Source organism: Lytechinus pictus, chromosome 10 (assembly GCF_037042905.1).
Source record: "Lytechinus pictus isolate F3 Inbred chromosome 10, Lp3.0, whole genome shotgun sequence".
Lineage (NCBI taxonomy): Eukaryota > Metazoa > Echinodermata > Echinoidea > Temnopleuroida > Toxopneustidae > Lytechinus > Lytechinus pictus.
The window spans coordinates 36,733,217-36,754,727 of record NC_087254.1 but is presented as its reverse complement, the minus strand read 5'-3'; the positions used below and the strand labels follow the sequence as shown (position 1 = coordinate 36,754,727).

The 21,511-nt window shown below is 35.3% G+C and overlaps 2 protein-coding genes across 2 annotated transcripts in view; one reads left to right on the top strand and one right to left on the bottom strand.

Moving 5' to 3' along the window:
• Positions 1-1,823: 1,823 nt before the first annotated feature.
• LOC129270619 (uncharacterized) lies at positions 1,824-3,028 on the top strand. Its single transcript, XM_054907973.2, has one exon. It carries the CDS (start codon positions 1,923-1,925, stop codon positions 2,943-2,945), a length of 1,023 nt encoding a protein of 340 aa, XP_054763948.2. The 5' UTR covers positions 1,824-1,922; the 3' UTR covers positions 2,946-3,028.
• A 3,364-nt stretch (positions 3,029-6,392) lies between these two features.
• Positions 6,393-21,511, bottom strand: part of LOC129270575 (uncharacterized) — a 31,571-nt gene continuing 16,452 nt past the window's right edge. The window contains exons 15-22 of the mRNA XM_054907935.2: positions 20,430-20,592; positions 19,630-19,857; positions 18,963-19,100; positions 15,923-16,802; positions 14,974-15,127; positions 13,869-13,943; positions 12,986-13,029; positions 6,393-6,493 (exon numbers count right to left, since the gene is read on the bottom strand). Of these exons, the coding sequence (XP_054763910.2) occupies positions 6,393-6,493; positions 12,986-13,029; positions 13,869-13,943; positions 14,974-15,127; positions 15,923-16,802; positions 18,963-19,100; positions 19,630-19,857; positions 20,430-20,592 (1,783 nt within the window). The remainder of the gene's footprint in view (positions 6,494-12,985; positions 13,030-13,868; positions 13,944-14,973; positions 15,128-15,922; positions 16,803-18,962; positions 19,101-19,629; positions 19,858-20,429; positions 20,593-21,511) is intronic.

The following is a 21,511-nucleotide window of genomic DNA, read 5'->3' as shown; positions in this document are numbered from 1 at the left end:
AATCACAATACCACAGAATCAGCGTTTAGACGATCTTCATTCCAATGCTGTTTCTCCTCGGATTCGGGCCAATCCAGTGCGCATCACACAGTACGCAGTTTGACAGCGGAAATTTTGCACGCGTGTCGGCTCTCGAAATATCAATCTTTTGCTTTTATAATTCAGTCTATAATACCTCTTTTTTTCTTTTCTTTTTTTAATTTTATTCATCTTATATTAGGTTTATCGAAAATGGTGTTCGGAAGTAAATTTTAGCTTAGCTCCAATTTAATTTTGACATTGTTAACTCAACAACAAGATATCATTGTCTGTCCAGTTAGTTCATTTACTAAAAGTTGAAGTTGAAGATACATGTAATATGACAAAAAAAACATGATGTGATAACCAACACAGAACTTGAAGTTAAAAGCATGTGACAAGAAATGCGTAACACGTATGTACATGTACATACACTGAGTAGAGCACACACCTTCAGCTTGGCATGAGTCAAACCGAAAGTAATCCGACACAGTGACGTCATAGAATCATGATTCAAATCACGATTGCGTTTATACAACATTTTTCGTTCCTGATTCTACAGAAACGTCATTCCAAACGCCACATTTTTTTGTGATTTGAAAGACGTTTATTTTCAATTTTGACTAAAGGCAATCATGATTCTCCAGAATTCTGATCATGATTCTAGGGTAAAAAAGTGGCGCATAAACGCACCCTATGGAGGGTAACATAAAATAGCTTTAATGGCTTGTTGTAAGTGGTAAAAGTTGAGTTTCTGATTAATTCACATTACTTATAAATTCTACATATAGATACATGCATTCATCACCTGCACATCTTTAAAGGTCAGAAAAATGTTGTTTTGAATAAATATAGAAAAATTAAACTAGCATAGCATAGTGCTGAAAATTTCATCAAAATTAAATGTAAAATTTAAAAAGTTATGACATTATAAATTTTCACTTAATTTTCACAAAACAGTCAAAATATGCGCATCTCGGTGACATGCAAATGAGACAGCCAATAATGTCCCTCACTCACTATTTCTTTTGTTTTTTAGTTTTTGAATAATACAATATTTCATTTTCTACAGATTTAACAATAAGGGCAAACTTGACTGAACCATAGAGTATTAAAATAATGCTAATTCCACATGTTCAGGGAGGAATTTATCTTTGTTTCACTTGACAATGATCAAGGAGAAAGTTAGATTTATCATACTTCATATAATTAAATATAAAAGAAAAAGTAATTGCAAACCGATCAGGATGTGCATATAAGGGTTTTGTGAAATTAAGCAAAAATTCAAAATGTCAAAAAGCTCATTGGATTTATCTCTTTTTATTCAAATCAATGTTTAGTTGGGTTAGACTTGTCCTCTTCTTTTTTCTCAAACAGGGGGAGAACTGAAAGAACCTGCCTATTGAAGATGTACCTGGGTATTTTCAGTCTCATTAATTGCAATCTACACTTTTCATCTTTGATCAATGACTAAACAAGAATCAAGCGTGAAGAAGAAGACGACATTCGCGATTCAGTTAAATTGGAGTTCAAACAGTGATTATGATGGGTATCACCATACATGTACGTGTACATGAATGCAATTGCACGTGGCTGCAAATGGTAGTTATCAACCATCCAGCGCAAGTTATCGATTTTTCATCCAAAGTGGACAATTTCTTATGTTACAGAGCTCAGAAAGACACATCGTGTATTAAAGATAACATACGAAGATTGTTTACACTGTACACTGGAACTGCATGGAATGATTTACTGGATTCGATAGCACCTGATGTCAAAGGAGGAACATTATTTTTTTGTAAATAAAAAAATTACATATAAATACATAAATAAATGAAAATCATGTGTTACTGAATAAATACACTAAGAAAATATTTTTACTTTTAATCCCATTTTCACTCAAAATGTCAAAAACTTGCTGTCAAGCAAAAGTTTTTATTCTCATTTTTCTAATGAATTTAGCAGGATGTTCAGCACAAGTAGATGCATATGTATCTAAACTACAAGGGCAGGAAGCAACCTTGACTTTCTTTTACCCATGTGATAGTAATGAAATCACATTACAGCAATCAATCCAAACCCCATTTTATAGATCAACAGATAATCTATCTCTGTCTTTACACGGCAGTCAGGTTGGAAGATTCAGAGTGCAAAATAGAAACGATGACGGGAGATGCTCTCTGGAACTTACAATATGTGATCTTAAAAGATATGACCAAGGGACATATATTGTATTTGTATACAAGGACGGGCTTGTATTAAACAATGCAATTAAAAAGATTCATCTTTATGTTGATTATCCTCCCGGTAAGGCGACATGCGTTGTGGGTGAAGAAAAGGGTAGAGGATGGGTTTCAATAGACTGCACAGCCAGTGCTGGAAGTCTACCAGGGGCCATTGAATGCTATCAAAATGGTGTCTGGATACATCCCTATCCTACTGAGATTGATGCACCATTGAATCAGACTTTTCTCATCAGAAAAGCACAATCAACATTTTGTTGTTCATTTTCATTTGGTGAATATAAAGAAAGATGTCAATGTAATGATACTAGTTTGTATCTATCAGATGGTGATATTAATGACCCTTGTCCAACACCAGTAGAAATGACAACAGAGCAAACTACTGTCATACAATACAATCAAAGTAATGAACACTCCACTTCAACTGCCTCAATACCAACTGAAAAATACAGGAATACTGATCAGGTGAAAATATGGTCACTTTACATTTTTATTGCATTTTTATTGCAGTTATTGCTACTTGGTTTTTTTCTGCTTTCTTTATATTGCACAAAGAAAAATACTAAAAGACATGCGTGTGAATATTTTTCAAATATTCTGTGTAATGCAGGAAATCAGAATGAGAAAAATCATCCAGATCCTGAAGGACCTTGTGGAATGGAACAAACAGAATCTTTCATATGAGTATACCAGCTGAATTATTCAAATCTATAGCTTCAGATTACAAAGATAAATACATGAGTAAGTCTGATGGTAAGATGATACTCTGCCCAGTGACGAAGAAAAATACACAAGTCTGATGGTGACTAAAGTCTGGTGATACGATGTAAGAGAGTAGTGCAGTGATGTCGATAATACGACTTTTAAAAGTTTACGGCGGGGTACGCTATCACCACGAGGTTGAAGAGAAAATGTCTATCATCATAAACGATGTAAGAGAGTAGCGCAGTGATGTTCGTCAGAAGTACGATCTTTAAAAGTTCACGGCGGCGTCCGCTATCACTACGAGGTTGAAGAGAAGATGTAAATCATCATAAACGATGTAAGAGAGTAACGCAACGAGCTCTGTCAGTAGTACGATCTTTAAAAGTTCACGGCGGCGTCTGCTATCACCACGAGGTTGAAGAGAAGATGTCTATCATCATAAACGATGTAGAAAGTAGCGCAGTGATCTCCGTCAGTAATACTATCTTTAAAAATTTCACAGCGGCATCCGCTATCACCATGAGTTGGAGGAGATGATATCTATCCTCGTAAACATCATCAGAGATAATACCGCCTCTTTCTCCCTGAATAATGCGACCTCTAAATAGCTAGCACCTCAAAAACAATCTTGAAATATGTTCTGAATGATCACGCAATGTAACTAGATCTACGACGATTTTTTATATTCGATTTTTTCCTTCAAGGGGCATGATCGAAGTGGCAAGTGATCGCCGATTGTTGTGAAATCGGATGGAATCAGTTGCCGATTGCAAAATTGGTTACAAGCTTACTCTGAAGATGATGTATAATATACTCTGCAAAGTGACGAAGATAAATACATGAGTAAGTCTGATGGTGACTAAACTCTGAAGATGATGTATAATATACTCTGCAGAGTGACGAAGATAAATACATGAGTAAGTCTGATGGTGACTAAACTCTGAAGATGATGTATAATATACTCTGCAGAGTGACGAAGATAAATACATGAATAAGTCTGATGGTGACTAAATGGATCTCTAAACATATTTCTTAGTTGAAATATACATACAGCGTATTATTTGTGGGTACTAAAACCTTGTATTTAAAAAAAATTGAAGACAGTCAGAAAGAGCTGTATTTAACCCAGTACAGTGCGTCCCAAAAAAAGGAAAACGTAATTCAATGTAATTTTTTGCCATCATAATATATTTGATTCATGAGATCTTCATCAATGCATGCATGAATGAGTATTAAAAGAACAATGGAAAAAGGTGCTAACAAATTTCCATTTGCATGAGCAAATTACAATTTTAAGTGAGTTTTTCTGTTTTTTATGCTATCTATTAGGAAAACAAAGTTCGTAACTTACATATCCATTGTTTTTCATCTTTTATATGAGACCTTGCGCGTAAAATATGATTGACACATGGTTGAGAAAAAGTTGCATGAAAACATGCTTGCTTTCTACATATTGGATGAAACATTGAAAAACAAGCATTTCCAATGAAGCGTCAGACAATGGGCTACCGGTGAATACGTGGTTAGTGCGATAATAGTGATTTTGTGGTTGGCTTGAATATGTTTGAATTCTTTCTATCTTGTAAAAAATTGCTTGAAATGATAAGACGAGGCAGGGGCAGCAGAATGTTGGAGGGGGGGGAGGGTTGACCCACTAAAAAAACAACCTTCAGGGCTATTCCACGGTTACCCACGTTACATTTGGAGACACCTTGACTCATAATTGGCGCTGTAACTCCATTATTATTGATAGGAACTAAACATCTTATCACACCAAAGTACACCGTCTGACTATCCTTTGTATAAAAACAAAACTTGGGAAATTTTATTATGCTCCTGGCAAATCTTTGAAATGTGTCGGTTACTCACATTACATGATTTAGACATGCATAAAATGAAAAGTCGACATAAGTGAAAAGTGTCCTCATACAAGGCTTTTATTAAAGTTGATTATATCCATTTCAGAGAAGTATATTAGGGAGACAAACTTTGTATATAATTAAAAAAATAAAGAACACATGGTTTTTACTCGGGGTGCAGATAAAGTGGTTTCTCACATTACGGTTACTCACGTTAAATTTTGTCCATGTATGGTTAACAAAAATGTCACTAAAAATTCAATAATGTGTGTGAAAATCATTGCTAGGAACACCAAAAAGAGTTTTTATACCAAAAATTGGAACAATTGGAGCTTTTTGGGGGGAAGTAAGAGGGAAAAGTATGATTTCGCTTACTAATTATGCATAAATTAGCATAATCGCTTAATACCAATTTGCATGAAATGAATTACTGTACAGTTTTGTAGATTATGTCCAAGACAACCTGCGTGCAAATTTTCGGCGCGATCGCACGGCCAATGGCCGAGATCTCAAGGGGGGCCTGGGAGGCCCCCCCCCCGGCCATAACAACTCCCAAAATACCCCGGCCTAGATAGTAATACAGGTAAGGGCATTCAATATATTGTTCAAACAGTCTTTAAAGTTTGGTTAATCGAAACTTTAAGTCTTACTAATGCACTCTAGCATTGTGAATACTTCTACTAGTATTCAATTTTTTGTGTGATTGTATGACCACTGATATTTTGATGACAAAAGAGTCACATCAAAGAGGTGTACCCTCATTTTGCTTTTAATTAATAAAGAATAACTTCACAACTCACCATGAGACTTAAAACTTGATATCCCACAGAAAATGTTACCTAACTGCATAATTTTTACTGGTTACTCATTTTACACAGTTACTCACGGTACAATTTTCTTCATCATTTTTATAAAAAATTGTATTTTTTAATGATTTTCATAGTCATCACCGTGTTAAAGATTGTTTGAAGGAAGAGAATTTAAAATCCCACCAATTAACTGTGAAGAATTTTTCGCTCAGAAAAAAGTCATTTTTTTTGGTTACTCACGTTACATCACCTGAGCAGGCTGCAATATTTATATTTCGAATGAGTACTACAAATTTACTTGAAAAGCTGTTGTGTATTTTAAGTAATTTGACTCTTCTAAACTTCAGAAATATATAAAGTGGTATGATGTTGCAATAACAAAATGGAAATAAGGCATATTTCATTTTTCACTATTTTTCTTGTACTTCGGTACAGAATGGAAGACACAACTTTTGACCATTTTTTCCAAAGTATACATATGAAAATAAACTTTTTATTTTTTGTTCCGGAAACTATCATGTATGAAGGACTTAAAGTATTTAAATATTCAAGAAAATATTGAATTTGAATTTTTAAGCTCATGTTCACCAACCTATGGAATTACCCTTCAGAGTAAAAAATGGCTTTCTCAAGTACACCAGTTTTACAAAGTGATGTACCCTTTTTTCTGCTTTGCCTGGGTCATTCAAACATGTTCTGCTGCCCCTGTAGTGACAAATCAAACGACTGAGAGAAGTTTGAGATAAAAATGACAAAAATTACAACATTGAATTTCCATAGCCATAGATTCCAGCTCCGGCAACAATGAAGGGCTTTCCTTCCTTGGCCCGAACAGCATTCACCATTAGCCTATTGTCCACTATTTTAGGAGAGAAAAAAATTGCCAAATAGATGAATATCATGTATGTCTTCAAGCAACTTTTTATTGACCATGCAAGAGAAAGACTGGTATTCAAGTTTTGAAATTTGCTTGTGCAAATGAAAGTTGGTAGCACCACTCTCAATTGTTCTAACTCAGTCATGTGTGCAGTATGAACGTTGAGATGGGTCTCAAATGAAAGAAGAGAAGCATATCTTTTCATTCATGTACATTTTATGAAGCAAATTTATGGTCATGATAGGAAAAGATTACGTTGAATTCGGTTTAATTTTTTTCTAGGATGCACTGTATATATTTTGAAGATGCAGGGGTTGAAGAAATTAGAATATAGAGTAACAGTTAAAGACATAACTAGTTTGCATATACATGTATGCCGTAAGTGTGCCTTTATCAAAATATACATACGTACATGTAGTAACATTAACAGGATGTCAGAAGCAGGTGATCATGTGATATCTGTTATTTAAGGAAAAAGATGCAGATGCAAACTTGTAGTGGGGCAACTTGAAATGGTCTGCACAAGAAGAAATTGCCAGGTAAAGCTATAAAAATGCATGAATGTAAGAAGGAACTATCTCTGTATAGGATAACGCAAAGATCACAACTGTTGGTGAGTGTACTCTAATTTGGTAAAGACTTGATCGCAAATACTCTAGAGCATATCTGGAGTTTCTGGACCGGTCAGCAACGGAAAGCGAGGTGGAGACAATCCATCTAATGGACGCCATACTGGACTCGCAGCCAACAGAAGTCAAAATACGTTAAGCAATACAAAGAGATGTAGTAGGGCTTCAAATAGTTGCGACTATGTCAAATCTGGTTGGCTTGACTTAATTCGTAAATGCAAACCGGAAGCAAAGTCCTACTATGCTATTCGCAATGAGATATTGTGCGATTACAATGGATGCGTGTTCTTTCTTCGAAAGCCACAGAGAGAGTCACATTCATTGATCAATTATGAAATGTCAATGAGAAAAAGCATGTTATGCAAGATCGTCAAGCTAAAGTTCATGATCGTAGCGCAAAAGATCTTCCAGACCTGAGAAGCAGTGATAGTCTGTCTGCAATTTTGTGATGGTCAATCTAGGACAAAAGAAAAGTTCTTGGCAAGAAGCAAAAGTTCTTGGCAAGGTCAGAATACGATATTACAGAGTCGTCACTGAGGCTGGAGTAGAGTTTCAAGAAACAGAAGAGCGCTGAAACTTACATGTACGAGCAAACGTTTTATAGATAATTACGGTCCCTAACGCGATGATCATAGCGAACACAATTACATCCACGCCAAAAATCCTATGGTTCACAGAAGCTTTGACATCGTCATGAGCCGTCATATCTCAAGGACTATGTGACTACTTATTCACTTATCCAAGAACATTGGAATTTTCTTATGGTGTTTTACTTTTACTCTATTCAATCATGTGTATATACAATGGTGATAATACAAAGTCAATGCTACTTGGTTCACGACAAATAATTTGCACTTTGGGAGACAAAAATGTAAATATTATAAACAGAAAATCGAAAGCATGTGTAAATGAATATGATTGTCTTGGGGTCATTATTAATTTAAATCTAGACTTCAAAAGCCATACAAACAACTTTGCGAAAGATGTCAAGCAAAAGTTAGGTATTTTGAGGAGTTTGAGATCTACCTTTTCTGCAGAACAATTATCACAGCTTTACTGGGGATATGTAATGCCCCGCTTTCTCTACTATTGTAATGTATGGACAGGAAGAAGTGATGTCAATTATCCTTAATTGCCAACATAAAAGAGCAGCATACTTAATTTCACGCTTAACCTAGGAAACCCCGTCCAATGAAGTACTAAATGAATTATCCTCGCCAACATTGGACAAACTCTTTTGGAAAACTGCCTGATGCACAATGTTCAAAATTTTTCATAAACTTGCTCCAACTATACTTTCATACAGAGTTGTACTTCTAGACACAGTAATGATGAGAAATTCCAGATGGTCCAATAAAATGATTTAAAAACTCCCAAAATGTTCCACTTCTTTCTACCAAAACTCTTTCCTCCATTCTGGTGCCACACAATAATCTAAATGCAATCAGGGATATGACATTGCTTCCCATACTTACAGCCCATGCTATTTGTTTTATTATGAATGCAAAATTACCTCTTCAATTTAGTCTGTCTCCTTTGTTATTATATAAGAATAGATTATGGTTAATTGGTCAGACATTATATCATTTCTTTACTCCTCAACTCTCTCTTACATTCTCTCTCTCTCTCTCTCTGTATTACTCTCCCACTCTCTCTCCTATCATTTTTTTTTCTTACATGTACTTATTCTGAGTCTTACTTTGATGTCTTATTTTCGTTTATTTTGTTGTGATGATTGTTATAATGAAATGTTTTAGTTTTCTTTATGTTATGAATTATGTGTTTTATGAATGTAGATAATAATGCAGAGCCCTGTGGAAGACCAGTGATTTTTATGAACTTAACTGTACATGTCAGTATATATTGTGTAATTTGACATACTTTTGTATAAAGATGAACAGGCTACTCTGAATAAAGATTTGCAATAAATAAATGAATAATATATAGAGGTACTCAAAAGTCAGTAAACCGCATCGGAAAATGAACACATCAAAATTGTTCAAGAACTGTTTTGTGAAAGTAAGTGGAACTTTAAAATGTCATAACTTTTTTTTTTTTAACATCTGATTTTGATGAAATTTTCAGTGTTATGCTTTGTTGGATTTTTCCTTTTTTTTTATGCAAATCAACTTTTTGTTAGGGTGCAGTTGTCCATTACAGAAGGAAAGGTGTTGGGCAATGGACGCACAATGGTTGTATTTGGAATAGCGCCATCTGGCGACAGATTGTATCATCATGGAGTTGAAGAGATTGGAATAAAGTGTAACAGTTAAAGGTATAACTAGTTTGTACATGTATATCATATTATGCCTGAGTGTGCCTTTATCATACAAACATAGTAAGATAAACACCCCCCCCCCTTATGAATTTATAAATACTCTGTATTATTATTATTATTATTATGAAATCTTGGATATACCCTTGGCTTTGAGCCAATAATGACAGCCAATAATGACAGAAGCGGTAATAATATACCATGATTGAGTACATTGCTTGTATTTACACAAATCTATCCAATTGAAAAAAGGGAAAGGTCATTTGCAAAAAAAGATGCTCAATAGCTAATTATGAAATACCATACTAGGCCTGTTGCCAGAGTACACTGTACATGTATATTGACTTTTCAGAAAATATATGGGTTTAAAAGGTGACAACTTACTTATTTTCTTACTAAACTATTAAACATAAGATTGCAAATCAAATAAATAATAAATCACAGTTGTGTCGACAGTTTCAAAGCTCAGTTAAAAATGAAGCAAGGGCTTAGAGTATGATCATGTATTAAAAGAAAACACACAAATTTTCTGTTGATTAACACAAACCAGGCCATGCTTTTTTGGGGAGTTAGTTGGCTGGGGGGGGGGTTAAATCACCCCCCCCCCCATGAGATCTTGACCGCCAATTGCACCGCAAAAATTGGCAAAATAGTAGTGCGTGATGTCATCTACTGTATGGTTAAGGGTTGGTCCCACTGGCCGACGGACACAAAACGTATTCATGACGGATACAGCGGACAAGCAAATGTCAGGGTGGTTCCATCCATTTTCATCCGCTCTAAACAATGGACAAAATGGGCGAACAATGAAATTACAGTGAACGGATGCTTGATGGATCCATATAAAGCATATGAAACATGCATGCAAAGAGTACACAACTGATACATTTTCAACGGATGGCATGATTCTTTTCCGTTTAACATTATCTCTCCATCCGTAAGTGCAGTGGGACCAAGGCTTTAATAGCTGTATGGTTAATTCTTCTTAAATAAGTAGATTTTTTTACATGAATTAATTATGCTAATTTATGCATAAACCATACTTTTTGCTCTTACATGTGAAAAAAAGCTCCTAAAATGCAAATTTTTTGTAAAAACATTTTTATACCATTCCAAACCATTACAAATAAAAAAAAATATAGGTTTGAAAATCAATTTCTCATAAATGCATTGTTTTTCTTAATTTATGTATTTCTTTGTTTTTAAACCTTTTGTATTTCTTTGTTTCAGACCAAATTTATTTTAGAACATTTTTTAAGCATAATTATGCAAAATCAATTAATTTCAGTTCATGAAAGTAAAAATAATCATATCATTATGAATAAGATGAGAAAACTCAAATTACATTTTGGAGCAATTTTACCTATGTATCCAGGCGTCACCAATTTTTTTTGTATATACATGTATGTATTTTTTGTCGGGTTTGTCAAATTCAGACCTCATAGAACATGCAATTCATTGTTTTTTAATACTTAGAAACACAAAGTATTAGGCATAATATAAATGTAACTTTTATTCTATCATTTTTATACAGGGGTGTGAGTGGTCACAAATAAAAAGATCTGAAAAAAGCTGAAGAGTATTGAAAAAGTATGAAATAGAAAGAGCTCCCATACTTTTTGTACAGAGGAAAGCCAAATATAAGCTGAAATTCAGCTGAAAATCAAAACAAAAAAAATCTGAACTCTCACACCCCTGTTTATAGTTATCACCACTAATTTATTGTCATTCCAGAGGAGATGTAAAGTTGAGTTCACGAGTTGGCATACACCAAGGGAATTTCCCATGAATGTTCAACATATTTTATAGTTTCTAATAAAGTTTTGTCTTCTAAGCTGCAATGTACAATGTGTATGAAATAATACTTTTGATTTTAATAAGACACTAATCCTCACACTAATAAACAACAGATTGTCTGAAAATTCAGAGTTGACTTTGTATCATTTCCTAGTATTATTTTTCTTTGATAATCTGTTCACTGATAAGTCAAAAGGAGATGGATTATATGTAAGAACTAATACTTGTGTTGCTTAAATGGAAGATGCAAGACAGATAGTGCTGTGCAACCAGGAGGGGTGGGGAATACATGGGGTCTGGGGTGATTTTGCCCTTGAAATGGTCAAAAGATCACTGTAAATTAAAAAGAGCCACCCCCATATCCCAATTCACTGCAATGTTCAAGCTTATCCATATGGGGAGTTAACCTTGACATGACATGAGAAAAATGAGAGAAAGAGGGAAGAGGAAAATGGGGAGAGGAGAAAAAGGAGGTTGAGGAGAAAAAAAAATAGAGAGAAAAGAGAAGACAAAGGAGAATAAGGAGTAGAATTTTTTTTTAAGTACATGTAGATAAATAAGGAATAGGAGAATAAGGGGAAAATTGATAAAAGAGGTGTATTGAAAAGATTGGGTTTGCCTGAAAGTAGATAATAACCCTATCACTTCTTTGAGGGAAAAATATCTTAATAGTTTATGTCACCTAATGTCACGTACATGTAAATTGTGTAGCCCCCCTCCATTATATAAAAAAAACCTGGCATTATATGTACACTGTATATACAGACACATACATGTACATGTGGCTCTATTTTCTTTGTTGTTGCTTGTAGTTCAGCAAAATGGAACAGTGAATGATCCTTAATTCTATTTATAACATGTATTTCATCATTCAAAAACATTCAATAGTAAAATTACCTGTAAGGTACATGTAGGTAAGCGAACAAAAGTCTAGGCCACGTTCAGCCATGACTTCAAAGGGCTGACACACCTGAATGATTTTATTGCCAGCCTATGTCAATAATACAGTCTGAATTCGGTCTCCCTTTATTCAGATCTCTTTTATCATTCTTTCATTGTTATATTTTTTGGGGAAAAGGGGTATTCCCAACTCAGTTTGAGCTCTTACACAAAGTTCATCCCCCACCCCCCCCCCCAAAAAAAAAAAACCAATAAAAAACAAAGGTTTGAAAAAACAAATAATACATAATAATTCAAAAACAATAAAATACATTTAAAAAATAATTATGTTTTGGCAATTCTTTTGTAGATATTTGTTAGAAATGTAAAAATTGATAATTCCACTAAAAATTAGCATTTTCCTAGCTATATAAAGTGAGTTAAAGGCAAAAACAACATAATACAAAACACAAATTTTGGGCAAATTTCATACGCTTATTTGCATTAATTAATTAGTTTACATGTACATCCAGCTCTCTGCATGTGCAAATTTTTGCGGCGATCGCGGAATCAGCCGCCAAGATCTGAAGGAGGGTGGTCAATTTGACCCCCCCCCCCCCCGGTATATCATGGCCTAAAATAACCCATTAAATAGGTTCAACCCCTCAATACGAGGCAGGGAAGAAGAGTTATCAACGAACGTTCTGATTGGAGGATATCAGAGGAGTTCTGCGAGGTGTTGGGAATTCTACTTTAGGCAGAGACTGATGTGAATGCAGACACTGGCAACATTCCCAACTTAATGACATTAAAATGTCACAACATTTCATAAACCCCAAATTAAGTAACAATTCAGATAATATGAATATGTAACAAGATGTACATAAATCTTACCTAATATATTCAGCCAAGGTGGTTTCTTCTGCTTAGGCTTGGATCTACAGGAGTGGAAGAGACATAGAAATATTGTTAAACAATAAACACTATTAACTGGGCACAACAAAAATATTAACATGCATTGAAAGAAAATGAGAAGATGGAATATAAGTATATGAAAAATTTAATTAAATATTCACTTCACATACATGCAGCTTCACATGCAGGTACAATGCCAAAGAGGCATATAATCAACTCTATACCAGCTTCTAGTTCTATCTCTAATTCTATTTCTAATTCTATTTCTAATTCAATTTCTTCAAGTCTACTCTATAATGAGAAGTACTATACATGATGAGAAAAAAAAGACAGTACAACAATATATTAAAAAGGGAAAACTGATTGAATGACTACTAACAAACAGAGTATTTTGAAAGTCATATAGCTGAAGTAAACTGAAAGCATAGGATTTAATAGAATACAAAAGTAACCTCAAAATTCAAAAAGTGAAATATTAAAATAGATAATATTTCATGGGTAATACCATTTTTGTGAGTTTTCCATTCAAAATTAATTGAATAATTAATACTTTCATTCACTCACCAAGTCATTCATTCACTCCCTAATCATTTGTTCATTCTTTCATTCGTTCATTCATTCATACATTCAATCACTCTTCCCTTCTTATCTCTCTCAATTTCAGTATTTCTCACTTTATCTCGCTTTAATCCCCCTCTCTCTGTGTCTGCCTATATCTCTCTGTCTCTATGTCTCTCTGCCTGTCCACCTCTACCTTTCTCTCTCTTTGTCTGTCTCTCTTTCTCTCTATAACATTCCTAACAATAGTAGTGTACCAAACTTTAAGCAAGAAAGGGGGAAGGGAGGTAATATTGTGACTTACACCCGCTTTTTCTTTGCATCCCCTTTCAGCCATGAAGGCTTATCAGTGTGAGGACGTTCGCTCTTAGCTTGTTCGCTGTTAAGATAGAGAAGACAACATTCAGAAAATACTGAAAGTGTAGAAGAATATGGCCACTGTACATTCCACAATGCAACTAAGAATAGATTGAAGTAAAAATTCCAAAAGAAACAATTTTTAAAAATATGATTGAAATCTGGTTCTGGATTAGAACGGATTTATAGGTACCGAATCAATACCAGAATTCAATATGTTGGAAAAAGTTACTTTAAAAACTTGCAACTCTTATTTCGAGCAGGGAGGCTTGAAATCTTTTCATGTGCAAATTGAGTTTTTAACCAATAACATAAATTGTGTCCGAGAAAAATTAAATATGATTTATGTTCAATGTCTAGTCATATTTGCATTGTAAGGTGTACAGGCTGGAAGACAATAAGTTTGCTCATATTTACTTATAAAAGAAGGGGACTAATGTCTACTTGACTTATAGAGGAAATCTATATTGAGAGATGATACAGTCAAATAGAATAGAAAATCACATTGTTTCTTCTCAAATATATCAAGGTAGATAAAATAGATAAATATAATATTGAAGGAAAGAAAAAATTGGGCAATAACATAAATACAAAAAAAATAAAGAAGAGAAATTATAATTTCACAGCAAATTCATTTATGAAAGATATAGTTATCTAAGTCCATTCACATGTAGGAAAGGAAAGGAACAGCAGAGTTATATAATCATAAAATATAGACAGAGCACAGTTATGGCACAACTATAATGAATGTATGAATTAGGTAAAGGTAATATAAAACATGGAAAATATCAAAGACCTTGTACAGAGTATTCTCACATAACTCAAAAGAATAAAAGCATTATGAAACTGTAATACAGCATAGGAAATTTGTTAGTACTAATAGAGCCCTACCAGTAGGCCAAGTCACAAATTTTGATCCAAGATCTTGTAACAGAGGCATCTATTAGCACATTGTTAGCACTAACAAAGTTCCTGTGAGGCTGGTACTGATCGATATCCATGTACGGTAACACACTTTGCAGACTGACATACAACATTCAATATTAACTCACCCTGTCAATTCTTTGAGCTGATCAATCATAGAAGGTTCTCCCTTGTCAAAGCTTGTGTCCTGCTCACTGGTAGTGATTGTCTTGTTTGGTGAGGATTCTAATCCCATGGGAATGGCTCTGGGAGTCACATCATCATCAGCAATGGGAGTTTTCTCTGAGTGAGATACAGTACATGCAAATGAAATATAAAATAATTTATTGCTCTTTGTATTATAATTTAAATCAGGGGAACTGAGGGCTTTGTTCTTATTTCATTGTGACTTTGCCATGGACCAGTGAAGGCCCGGTGGTACAGTCGCTGACCTGCAATCAGTTCTTGAGAGGTTCAAATCCTGCTAGTTCCTAGATTTTTTTCTGACTTATCAGATAGATCGATCAATGCAATCTGGGTGGAAAGCCAAAAATTGTTTTTACAATATAATATTTTAGTTTGTTCTTTGTTGTTAAAACCTGACATGAAATTTTTTTTTTTAAATGAGCACTGCTCAGAAGAAAAAAACTGCATTTCTAAATTATAATATGAATGGGAACCTTTTATTATCTGAACACAGTATCTTATTTCATGCAGAGGATGACCCTAAAGGATAATGCCTCCAGCAACCACCTATGATTGGTAGAGATATCACAACAATAAAAAACATAAAGATCAACTAATACAATGGCACCAGGGAAAAAAAAACTACACAGGGGCTCAAGCCAAAATGCTCAAATGAGCACTGGAAACTGAAAAAGGAGACCTGGAAATCCCGATTCAATGCAATATTAAAGATTATCAAATGTTGCACATTTAGGTAGTACAGTAAGGTGTTGAAAGTGCCCATCCCTAAAAATAAAATAAAAATATGAAAAAACTATTTTGCCTGAATGGCACAACCACAACAACCAAATTATCAGTCAATCAACTACTTTGAATTAGATCCAATTTTCTCATAGAAATCAATGAACCTACCCCTGCTTGCATCCAGAGAGGACCTTGGTGTAGCATAGATCTGAATGGAGTCATCAACCACTGGCAGATCAAGGGTAGTGTCCGTTGATCTCATCAGCACCCTGGTCTCACATCTAATAGTCTGTCTCGGGTCTTCTGGACTAAAGCTCTCTGAGACACTTGGTCTCAGTCCAAGGTCCTGGCTCAACCCTATAGAGTCCTTGACCGAGGCTTCTAGAGACGCAGAAGAAGATGTAGCAGTATGTTTGGGGTCTACACTGATCTTTGGGACCTGACCTTTCTGGGCTGAAGATGGACTAGAGAGTGATATGGGAGGATTAGTGGCACTTGGTTTTGGAATAGCAGGGGTTTGACCTTTAGTCTTGTTCTTTTCAATGGGCTTCTGAGTCAAGTCCTTGCGCTTGGTCTGGTCCACCTTTGGATCTTGGTCTGGTTTGGACGGGAACAGATCCAGATCTATCTCAAAGGCTATGCTCCTCCGCAGCTCTCCGCTCCCATCATCATCCCTATCCTCATTCCCATTACTGTTTGAGTTGCTTTTGTTAGGATTGGACAACCTCCCTTCCACAGATTTCCCCTGGGGCTGATTGATCTCCAAGACCTTGTCTCCAGCATCATGCAACCTCTGCTCCACATTTTTCCTTTGTTCTGAGAGCTCAGTTCTTTGTATGCTTGGATTCACAATTGCAGTTTGTTTCTCCTTATTCACTGCATCAGGTGGAATACTGTTACTTGCAATCTCCTTTGCACTCTCCGTAGGAATCATGATGGTTGTACTGTAATCAAAGACTTGATTCCCACAGCCTTTGTCTACTGTTCCTTCCCATATTGCCTTATCTCCAAGAAGTACTCTGGCTTCTTTGACACCAATGTTTAAATCCTGTGGGCAGGATAGAAAGAAGGCACATAATTAATAATCCAAGATTGATTATTAATCACTTCCATATCTGAATAAAATTCTATAAATGAACAAGTTGATAAAAACATATCTCTAAATTCCATATTGCAGAGGCATGTTAGGACAACTTGCTCAGATACTATTCTCATCTAACAACTCCCCTATAAAGCATCTTGCCCGTTGACAGCAGCTCCTTCAACTCTTCCACCAAAACCCCTCCCAAGATAACAACTCCTTTATGAAAATTTCCCAAAGCCAAAGAGTTCACCTAGTAGTGGGGCAGTTTTTTTTTTTTTTTGGGGGGGGGAGGATTAGCCTAGAATCTTGAAGAAATATTGAGACAAAAAAATACTCATGAACTATCTAATCAATTCAACATCCCTGCACAACCATCATATTTACCAACATATTCTATTTTAGTACTCATGGGGACAAAAGTATTCATCTTGTCAAAGTGAAAAATTTCCCAAGGATAGTCTGAAATAGCAACAACTAATTAATACACAATTATACCATATATTGAGAGCTCAACCATGAAACCATCATTGGTAGTTATTAAATCTCCATGAGAGAAACATTAACCTTAACTGGGTTATTTCAGACCAGTATATACTGGGGTGGGGGGGGGGTCAATTTGAAAAAAGTAGAAGAGGGGAAAGGGTGTATTTTTTGGGGAGTGTGATCAAGACAAAAGTGCACCCATTTTTTGCCCGCCCTGGCATCGATAGAGTGAGTGGCGGTGTCTGTCTCTATGAGTCACGCATGACTTCTGAAGATGGATTTGACCCCCCCCCCCTCAGATCTTGGCCGCTGATCGCGCGATCACCGCAAAGACTGTATACTAAATAGGTTCATTATTGCGGACTGAAATAATCGCGAGAGGGTATTCATTTGTCTCGCAATCTACTATGGTCAACAATGAAATTCGTGATCACTCTCGCAAAAAGTGTTCACTAACTTACAAGTTCACGAGCTTTCGAGTGCCGCTGCAGCTCTTTATCAAGTGACGAAAATTATCTGATAACGTAGTCTATTTATACCAATCCTCAGGACCGTACGCACGAATGCGGGAACAATAGGTGGGCACTGATCCGTTGTGTGATCGGGCGTTTCACCAATCAGTGCGTCGATGTGCGGTGCGGCCGGTGATCTGTGTATGCAAATAAGCCGGAGGTACATGTATATGCAAATACGCCGTGAGTCGGCAACATGCAAATAAGACAAAATTGGCGTGCTCGCTAGTTTCCCGTGGGTGGGGGTTGACTAGCTGAGCGGTCCCTTGCTCGGGGCCGGGAACGATCGGGTCGGCGTGCACTGTATGGTAAAATTTTTAAAAAATTAATTCTTTATATTTTTAATTAATTAATTATGCAAATAAGCATATGAAATTTGCCCTAAATTTTTGTTTTTTGTGTATGTTTTTGCCTTTAACTCAATTTACATAACTAGTAGAATGCTAATTTTTGGTTAGAGTATAATAACATTTCTAACAAATATCTACAAAAAAATTCAAAAAATATAATTAATTTCTTATGTACTTTATTGTTTCTTAAATTCTTATGTATTTCTTTGTTTTTTCAAACCTTTGTTTTTTATTGTTTTTTCCAATGAACTTTGTCGGGACCCTTCTGCGATCATAAATAGCATAAAATAAAACCATTTAAACCAACAAAAGTAAAAATAATCATACATCTATGATTTTTGGTGGAAAAACACAATTTGCATTGACTTTGTACACGGAATCACTTTTTTTTAGCAATTTCGGGTCTGACATGTACTTACAAAATGTTGCGTAATTTCAGAACCGTGTCCCCGGGTGTCGCAATTTTGGTCTCAAAAGCTGCGCAAGACTTGAAAGTAAAAAGTCAGAGAGCGGCGCGATAAAAAAACTTTGCGCGACGGCGTAGTGATGAAATTTGTCAAGGGGGGGTCAAATTGACCCCCCCCCCCCAGTTTAATAAGGGTTAAGACACTCACCGAGTCTATTTATGTCATGGGAGTATTTTATGAAGCAAAAAGTCAGTGATTTTCACCGACCAATTTGTTCTCATCCAATCAGATGCGAGGATTTCAGCAGCTTGGAACAGTTTTCAGTAAACATCACTGACTATATATTTCATGGAAACTCTCCCCAGTACTGACCTTCAGAGTTTTGTTGAAGTTCCATATCTTCATCCTAGAGATCCCACTGCCAGCGGGAGAGAATAGGATTCTAAACAAAAGTAAGATTGGTGACCCCTTCTCATATTCACAGCTCCACATATTCCTTTCTTTTGTAGTCTGTAAAACACAAAAAGGTCACAGCATTCATACTTCAACAAGCAATTTTTATCACAAAGTCCTTTCAAATTATGGAGAAAAAATTGCATCTGTCTTCCATAGAATCAAAATTCAATCTTGGCCAAAAATAAATTAATACACATGAACAACATGGTTTTATTTCAAGATTTTTTGCCCCTCCCATTTTTACTTTGATTTTATTTTTCAGTGACAAACAATGTGCAGGAGAATTAAATTGAACTACATGAACCTTACATCTGTAACAACAGCAGGTTAGAATTGAGGTAAACCTTCAAAATTCCATGTAAAAAATAAATTATAAGTATCATTATCATGATTATAATTACATGCCTTATATCTATGATCATTATCCTTTCAAATTGTTAATCCTAAAGAAACATAAAAATGACAGTGTTTTTTCCCCCCAGGATTACCCCAATGAGAAACAAAATTTATAAATACTTTTTGTCCCTTCTAATGTCTACTTCAAATAAAAATAATTTTTCAATGCAGAGAATTGCATACATACCTTCATTTTGGCGTTGATAATATTAGCAAGCTCTCCTTTGCTTTCCTCTGCATTCCTAGCTTCAATGCTCGATGGCTGCAGTGTTAACCTTTGACCTTGGAGGTCAAAGAACTGTACCTCTGTGACCCCTACCCTTGAAGGATGACCCCAATTAGAGTTGATCTCAATGACAACCTCGAGGTCAGGTGATGATGCTTCAAGTGAACTTGACTTTGAACTTGATGCGCTCTGTAAAAGTGATTATGATTGTAGTGATAAAATCATAATATACACTGTGCATATAAATATATAGTGTTCTTTATCTAAATTTTCTATTTCAAGATTCACAACAAAAAATAGAAAAAGAATTAGAGAGTTTGGATGAGCTTCATAGTGACAAGAGCTGATATCAGATGTTATAAAACTTTAGTTTAGATTTGAAAGTCCCTGATTATATATTTCTGAAATTTAATGGCAAATTATTCCAGAGAGAAAGTGCTGTATTTTTTGCTATAAACCCACAATGTAAAACTTCCATGCCCTTTCTCTATCTACTCTCATGCAACTTTTGAAGTGTGGGTAAAAACAGCTCACATGTCAGGGGGACTATATGTACATGTAAATGCATATTTCAACTTAAAAACAAACAAACATAGAAACCTGAATGAAAACTGATTGTTAATTGGGAGCTGGGTTATCTCATATTCTTAACCTGGGTAGAGAGAGGCACATTTGACATGACTGCCTAAGCATTGATAATGAGATGCAGTAGGATTACTAACTATGTGGTGCACACTCAGTTTTGCAATCCATGTTCTTACCTTTGAGCGAGGAGCTAGCTTGGGTCCCTTGAAGATATCACTCTCAGAAGCGCCCTCTGTAGACAAATTTCCTAAAGGGTGTTGACGAGGTGTGTTCCTGGATGATCTTGGGCTTGTTGAATCCTCTAGTCTCCCAAGAACCTTCAGGAGTCTCCTCTGTGACCTAGATGAGAAAAGGGAGATGACAATTTTTAGCTTCCGAGGGACCATTTCATGATACCTTTCAAAGCTATCAACCAGGGGGGAAAATACACATGGCTTTGGGCAACTTTGCCCAGAAATGCTCAAGAGAGCCCTGGAAACTTCTGATTCATTGAAATATTAAAACTAATTAAATGTTGCAGATTTAGGCAGTAAGTTGCGAATACAAGCCCCCAAAATAATAAAAAAAAAAACAATAATTGTTTGCCTGCTGTCAAGTTATCATTTTCTGAAAGTTTCTGTAGAAACAGTTACATGTAGATACCTATGCTTCTAAGTCAATCAAAATAATGATCATATGTCATCAGATCTGACACCTTGTCAGATGACAAGAGTTGATAAAAGTTACCATTAGAGCCATTTAAAAAAACAATTGTCAGTAAGTCATGCATGACTTACCTTAATCAGTGATCCTCTGTTGTGCTAAATTTCATTGGTGCTGATTTGAATGATAGTTAACGGACACAAGTCTTTGTAAAGGCATTAGTAATTTATGAACGGATTTACGAATCGCATTTCACATCTATATTACTTTACAAAAATGTCTGTAGATGTCGATGGATGGAAACACATAACTGACCTTACATGATCTCTGACCTTAGTTACATGTATGTGACCTGAAACTCACACAGGACATTCAATGATACTTGATTAATCTTATGTCCAAGATTCATGAACTAGATCCATATACTTTCAAAGTTATAATGCCAATTCAACAAATACCCCAACATGGCCAAAGTTCATTCACCTTAAATGACCTTTAACCTTGGTCATGTGACCTTAAACTCGTGCAGGATGTTTAGTGATACTTGATTACTCTTATGTCCAAGTTTCATGAACTAGATCCCTATACTTTCAAAGTTATGATGAAATTCTAAAAC

What these genes read in the sequence shown, in the direction of transcription:
- LOC129270619 (XM_054907973.2), top strand. Translation starts at nt 1,923, where the DNA reads ATGTCAAAAACTTGCTGTCAAGCAAAAGTTTTTATTCTCATTTTTCTA.